Below are 7,871 nucleotides of genomic sequence, written 5' to 3'. Positions count from 1 at the left end.
TTAATATTTTCTATAGCTTTAATTCCAATAAAATATTTTTATTTACTAAACTAATTTTACAAATATAATTTAATGGAGTAAATTTATTTTCTGTATATTTGGGTCTTTAGTCGACTAAGCCTATGGCATTAATCGACTGAGCAGAAAGTATCTTTGCATAAGCTTTTTTTCCTTGCAGCATTAGTTTACTTGGTCGAGAAGTGTTTTCAAATAGTCGACTAAAGTTGCGTTCTCTTTATTGTTTTTAAGTCATTCTTAATTTTTTATTTTCTAAAATAATAAGAACCCGTTCTCTTTATTGTTTTTAAAAATCTATTTTTAAAAATAAAAAATAATTGTAAAGAAAACTCAAAACAATAAGGCTCCGTTCTCTTTACTTTTCAATTTTTAGTTTTGAGTTTTGAATTCATTTTCAATTTTCTGTTTTGGTAATCTGTTTTTAGAAAATTGAAAACACGTTCTCTTTGTCATTTTAAAAATCTATTTCTCAAAACAGAAAATTAAAAAACGCGTTCTCTTTGAAATTTTGAAAATAATTTTTTAATGATATTTTATTTAATAAATTTGATTATTCAGTAAATTAAAAATATTTAATATTTATACATTATTAAAAATATATCTACATTTTAAAGTTAATGAATTTTGTAATATTTTTTTCATTATAATAATAAAATATGAATAAATAAATAAATGTGTTTTGACTTTTAAGTTTGTTTTGAATGAAAACACTCAAAACAACTTTTTATTATTTTGAGTTTTCTTTACAATTTTTTTTTTCAAAAATATATTTTTAAAAACAGTAAAGAGAACGTGTTTTCATTATTTTAGAAAATTAAAAACTAAAAATGACTTGAAAACAATAAAGAAGACGCAACTTAAATATTTTGAGTGTTTTCATTCAAAACAAACTCTAAACTCAAAATATATTTATTTATTTATTTATTCATATTTTATTATTTTAATGGAAAAAAATATTACAAAAATCGTTAACTTTAAAATGTATATATTTTTTTAATAATATATTAACATTAAATATTTCTAATTTACTAAACAATCAAATTTATTGAATAAAATATCATTAAAAAATTATTTTCAAAATTTCAAAAAGAACGCATTTGTTAATTTTTTGTTTTGAGAAATAGTTTTTCAAAATGATGAAGAGAACGCGTTTTTAATTTTTTAAAAACAGACTACCAAAATAGAAAACTCAAAATGAATTCAAAACTCAAAACTAAAAATTGAAAAGTAAAAATAACACAGCTTAAACCTCTCCATAAGTCAACTCCAGATCCAAATAAATTGACTTCAAATCTAGGTAAGTCCTCCAGATTCATATTAATTGACTAAAGATTCAGCATTAGTCGACTAAAGATTCGGCTTAGTCGACTACTCGAGCCTAATAGGCAAAAAAATTAAATGGAAAGTAAGTTGCCCTAATGAGTATAAATACAACTCAAGATTGGATTAAAGGCTCCTTAATGATATTCTGAACATTCCAAGAGCCATCAAAAGAGTTTTCAAAGTCTCCATTGTCCCATCCAAGATCCGCAAGGCTTGCGTGCCTTTTTGCACATTCAACAATGAGCCCAAGATAGTCGGAGGTCGAAGTGCTGAAAATTAATTTTTTTCATTTCCATCAACTGAGGGTATAATCAATTATTATTTTACTGTTGTCTTGTAATATTTTAATTTTGTGGTTTATTTATGTCCCTGTGAGGATGATATGTGTAATCTTTAAACTCTTGTGTAGTTTATTTCGATTTCCTAGATCCGGTGAAAATCTAGGTGTTTATGTGTAGTTTTCAAGGTAAGCTAAGGGAAAACCTTGGCATTGATTGGTTTAATGGAACCCCAAGAGTAGTTGAGATTTTAGGAGAGTGAATTAGGTATTTGTGACACACCGAACCACTATATATCCCTGTGTTCATTACTCATTCTTTATTGCTTTAATATTTGTCTTGTTGATTGCAGTAACATAGATACAACATAATATTGAACAAATAATCACATAAATAATTAAATAAGTAAAAAAAATTAATAACTCAATTCACCCTCTTATTGAATGTTCATTACCTAAGGGACTAACACATTCATATTAATTTGAATGGTGCAATAAGAGGGAAGGTCACCCGTCCTCGGGAATTAGTCGAGCAAAGCTTAGAACCCCGGGTTATCTCAAATAAAAAAAAAAAAAAAAAAAGCATAGTTCTTCATTCAACGCCATTAGGTATTGAAAGAGCTACAAGCAAAAGTGTTGGTTCGGAGAGCGGCCCAACACATACAAGGCGTCACTAGACACTGGGTACAATCTTAGCTAGATTGCAGCTTATTAAGTTCGCGCCCACAATTGGTCATTGGGGGTAACACACTAATTATAATACTATTTCCACTCGACTAGCTTAGGAGAAATCGCACACCGTAAAAAGCCGTCGTCATCGTCGCTGATATTTGTGATCAGCCTGGAAATCAACAGCCAAGGATGAAACGAATGCTCGTACTATACCCCGAAAATCTACTAAATGTAGATTCAATGAATCAAGTGTGATTTGCCTAACTGCAGATATCAAAAGGGCTGAGGTCTAAAAGACAATTAGCCTCTCTCAAAAAAGTTAGGAAAATTTCTAGCCATTACTTTTCTTCGTTACCTTTTCCTCATTCTAAGCCATCCCAAATTCCCAATTTTGAATTAACCATCAGAAGGGTTATCCCAAATTTCCGTGGGGAAATTCTTCTGCTTTGGTTACAGGATAGACTTTTCGTTGAAGTTGTCGTCAAGCTCGTGCAACATCTTTTTCAAGGGTGTGTTATTATTAGGTGGCGACGTCTGTGGAAGTGGAAGAAACATGCGCTTATGGTGGTGCAAACCAGGTCGCATTACACTCTACAAACAGCAACACTAGCATTATAGCCCCCTTAGATACTCAATCCAAGAAGCTAGGCTGGGTTAAGTAGGACAATTTAGCCCTCAGTTGAGGCATGCAGAATAGCTTAAGTCTGATTGTTACTAAAGTGCTCGACCATCTACAGACGAGAAAGGAACCGAGGAGAAAAACTTTTGGTGAAGATGGCTTCCATTTGCAATTGGGGTTGGACCTCTTGCAGTCCTAAGTCGCTGAATTTCTTCCTTCATTGCTACATTTATCACTGCAACAAAGGTACTATACATTAAGACTATAAATAAAGTAGGCATATTAGAAATGGTAAAGTTTCACAAGCATTATGCATATTCATGAAGTAATGCATACCAGCTTGGAGGCATGCTTGTTCTTCCATTGCTTGTAAGCGTAGTTTGAGTTCCTTGTTTTTGACAGTTAATTCACCATTGGCTTCCTGCATCATATGACATGATAATGTAAGCAGAGGTTTTGAATTTTCAGAGAAGACGGTAGAAGAATACAAGATATTAACAATATTGCAAATGTTACCATTGTGATTCGAAATTTAAATTTAATTGAGATTGAAACTCCTAATTTACCATGATTATGATTTTAAATTTGACTCTGATTATGATATTATCAAATTTGATTTTATATAAGATTTATTTTATTTATAGAAATATTTTCATGCATTATCTTTTAATCAAGATATAATTTTCGGTATTCATCCATAGATAATTTTAGGTCTATAAATAAATGTTCAATACTCTAAAATTAGTTACAACTATATTATTTTTGTATTACCAATATTTGATTAGTAATATTTTATTTTTTTACTCATAATTTTTTTTTTAATTTTGGGTTTCTAAATTAAATTTTGTGTTCGTGACTGATTGATTTGATTGTTAATTTATTTTCGATCCAATTTTATAATAAGGAAGATGAACAAAGCAAGATAAAAAGTCTCGGTGAATACCACCTTATATAGATAATGGTGAACCTGTAAATGGAAAAATTCATACAGCTAATACTACCTAGCAGTGCTAAGGCTTGATATATTGTCATTTAGATACATATCACTCCCGTAGAGAGACGCTCAGTACTTAAAAGGTCCACCCATGAAAGAACCACAATAAAAGAAGATCAAATACCTGGAACATTGTGACCTTAGCAGAGAGAGCAACTATTTCAGCTTGAAGGGTCAACACTTGCTTCTCTAGCTCATTTGTATATTTCATTTTTCGCTCTTTTGAACGTTGTGCAGATTCCCTATTTGCAAGAATCCTACCGCAACCAAAACCAAGAAGGAAAAAAAAAAAACAACTTTGCACATTTTCAAACCAATATGATCATCAAAAGAAAGAAAATACAAGAAATTGAAATCAAAGTTTTGAATCCTATGTTAATAGTTATAATTTCTTGTACAAGTCTCAATTTTATGCAATGAACAATTCTCATTTTTCAGGGATGTAAGAAAAACATTTAATGGGTTCTCTCAACAACCAAACAAAGAAATTTTCCAATTTTAATAAAGAAAGTTGTTCTATCTATAGACCATTTAACCAAAAAATAAAAAAAAAAGAAGTAATAAATCAGTTGTAATAGAAGAACGCAAACCTTTTAGCTCTCTTGGGATCGATTAAAGCCAGCTCAGCGAGCTCATCAGGCCCTACCACCCTCTTGGCTACATCCATCATTTTAACAGAAGAGGACTCTGCTTTAAACGACGATGTCGAACCAGGTGTCGACTTAATGTGCTTGTGGTAGTGTTGTTGACCAGCCGCTGGACACTTCGTAGGGTCGTCGGCTAAGGTGAAGTCTAGCCAGTCGAAAAAGTTACTGTCAACCGACATGCTTTGTAGCTGGGAATCGGGTTGTGGATACTTGGGCTTGGTCGTGTTGCCGCCACCTACGGTGGTGGCGGAGTCGAGGAGGTCGAGGGAAGCGAGGTTAAAGTCAGAAAAGACATTGTTGAGGTGGGTGTCATCTGAAAACAGGGAAGAGGCCTCTGACTGGGCCCGCCTATGCTGGGACCAACGGGATGGTCGATCTGGTAGTGGCGCAGTCGTGGGCTTCCCGGCGAGCTTTAAGTCCATCTTTTCTGGCTGGTTCAGTAGTTGGGGTTAATTATTTGTAATGGGGGAGGGGGAGAGAGATGGAAGACTAGGAGATAATTTGTCATGAAAGGAATTGTACCAAAAATACGTGTCATCATCTCAATTAATATTCATTTATCGGTGTCAAACGAACATGAATAAAATACGTGCAATATGGAACTGTTAAGTAGTGAAAGGAACTTGAACAGAATACGTGTCACCATCTCAATTAATAGAGAGTTAGAGTTGTCAAACTATTGTACCGTGTAAAAGTGCTAAGCAGTGGTATCGGTTGCCCACATAAAGGTGTTTAAATGATGGCGCTAGTCTAGTTTGTGGTGTCAAGTTGTGCCAGCTTGCAAAATCCCAATGACATTTTTGCATCCTGTTGGCATTAGCTTCTTACTTAGGCTTTCTATGGGCGTTGTGCCAACTCACAAAAGCCTTACGATGATCTCTGGTCGTGTTGGCATTGCCTTTCTCCACGGGATTTTGGGGGCTAGCACTTGTAGACCGATTCATTAAAATGTTATTTTTTCAGGATAAATTACACCTAGAACTCCTGTAGTTTGGGATATTTGCATAGACACTTCATATAATTTAAAAATAATTTTGAAAATTCTTGTGGTCTAATGTTTTTGCTTAAATGCCTCTTGCATTACTAACTCCATTACTCAAACCTTAATTGAGCTAAATTAAGTTAATCAAATATAATTAAGTAAAATTAAAACTAATTTTAATCAAACAAAATTTTAAAAAACAAAAGATTACGAAAGAACAACATTAATGAAGAATAGAACATGTTCTTTTCCTAAATGATTCTAGTTACAACCCTAGTTATTGTTGATAACACCTTTTTTTTTTTTATCACCATTATCGATCATTGACAACCACCTAATATCAGATTTAGATGACATTGATTGGGATGTAAATCATATGATATATCTTTGTATATTAATAATAAAGACAAATTTTCATCATTTATTATTGTTTAATTTTTGTATGAATGAATCCATAAATTTTCTATTTGACATCTCATTCTAAATGTGTTAAGAATATGTGATGAGATTCTCTAGTAACGAGATTTTTAAAATGTTTCTAGTTCTTAGATTTTTTAGATGGAGACTCTAATTAATCAATTACAGATTACCACGTAAGTTTATTACTTTGATTAGCATGAGATACTATTGGCAAAGGGTGGTGAGTTACATACCATAGAACATGTCATGCTCGTAGTAAACTCATGGGTTGTTGTTAGAAAACAATGCTCCAAACATAACGCCAATAACATATCACATTGCATGGTGGATAATGATCTTATCATTAAGCTACGATTTGTAACTGATCATTTGACTTGAAAATACACAATTGTCTTGTGTAATAGTGTGTGAGATTTACTAATGCGTCTAACCATCTAATTGCGAGATGGGGACATTCATCTTATGTGCTCTTATATTACTGATGCATAGAGGCAAGTGCTTGTGGATAGAATCTGTCACATTCATTAAGTTGAGGTGAATATCCTATGTGGTATACTATTAGTATCATAGGAAAGTTCTTGGTTAAAGCAAAATGAATGATCATGAAAAAGAGTTTCCTAATGTGTCATCTAGTTATACTAATGAGATCTGACACATAGTTATCGAGTTTGTGAGTTTATCACTTCATGGCTCTTACCCAGTTGAGATGGTAGGATTGTATTACACGATAATCATCAGCTATAATAGGTTAACATATGAATACATTTCATTACCTTTTAGATTATTCTAAACCATTGCAAGGCATCACTCAGGACTGTCGGAATGTCTCAAAAAGATGAAGAGATTCCTGAGATAGATTGAAGTGTTCAACCAGCATCAAAGGGGTTTGATGTTATCTAATTGCTACTAAGTAGTAAACTTAGAAGTCACACACTAGAAAGTATAGCGTCCAAAACTAGATTTGTGTACCTATTGTGTTCTCAACACCATTATTAGTTAATGGTGGGTCTAAATATGTCAATAAATGTTAATGGCAGGGTTTTGTTAAGTATTAACGGATCGGATACAACTAGATGTTGGACCATGAAGTATGCAGGTCAAAACAATTGACATGTTTCAGGAAATTATCGACTGATTTTCTCATAAATGGGAAAGCAATAAACTATTTTTGGAGTTTATCAACCGATTTTCCAAGTAGGAAATTATTGACCGTGTTGTGTCTCAGAGAACTGGTGGAAGCTTTGGGAGAAATTGTTTCTTCCATGTAAGTGGCTAACATGTGACCGTTTGTGGGGCATGTTTGAGGCCACTCCATGTCTTTCTAATGGGCCTCCAAATTGGCTAATTAAAAAGAGATTAGAAGAATAAAAGGGATTTTGCATGGGTTATCAGATTATTCTCTTGACTTCATTTTTGCTTGCGCTTAGCTTTTTCTTTTCTCATTCTTCTTGCTTCTTGTCAACTGGTTTTAAGTCAAGTGTTAAGCTAGGGTTTTAAAGACTGGGGAGAACACAATGGGTACTAGTAACTTGGCGTCTATTAATATCTTAGCCTTTCTCTCTCTAGCTTGAGAGAATATTAGTATTCCCATGGCAAAACTCAAGCATTTTGCAAGTATTATGCAATCTTGCTGGTCTCCACCAGTGAGATCATGGTGTAACCATGCTCTAAAACAAGATAGGGTGTTGTGTAATGAGGTTTTGATTGCAGCAAGTTCGAGTCAAGAAGTGTAGGTAATGACGAAGGGAATGGACCTGCATCACGAAAATCAACAGGTTTTATCGGTAGCTCCGCCCTGTGAAGGCATTTTGATAGATAACTATGGTAGGGCTTTGTCATTTATGGAGATAGGGGGTTTGGAGATGTATCCGCTCTATAGAAGGTCGAGCTTGGCCCTAGTAGGCAATGGTTAATCGACA

The 7,871-nt window shown here is 33.3% G+C and overlaps 1 protein-coding gene across 1 annotated transcript; it reads right to left on the bottom strand.

Annotated features, from left to right (window-relative positions):
* Positions 1 to 2,192: 2,192 nt before the first annotated feature.
* LOC127800210 (transcription factor VIP1-like) lies at positions 2,193 to 5,047 on the bottom strand. The gene is made up of 4 exons (XM_052334691.1): positions 4,494 to 5,047; positions 4,028 to 4,160; positions 3,246 to 3,330; positions 2,193 to 3,144 (listed from the first exon to the last, which is right to left on the bottom strand). The coding sequence occupies exons 1-4, from the start codon at positions 4,970 to 4,972 to the stop codon at positions 3,005 to 3,007; spliced, it is 837 nt and encodes a 278-aa protein (XP_052190651.1). The 5' UTR covers positions 4,973 to 5,047; the 3' UTR covers positions 2,193 to 3,004.
* Between the last annotated feature and the right edge of the window lie 2,824 nt (positions 5,048 to 7,871).

This window comes from Diospyros lotus, chromosome 4, assembly GCF_014633365.1.
Source record: "Diospyros lotus cultivar Yz01 chromosome 4, ASM1463336v1, whole genome shotgun sequence".
Taxonomy (NCBI): Eukaryota; Viridiplantae; Streptophyta; class Magnoliopsida; order Ericales; family Ebenaceae; genus Diospyros; species Diospyros lotus.
This window is presented reverse-complemented; position numbering and strand designations above follow the sequence as displayed.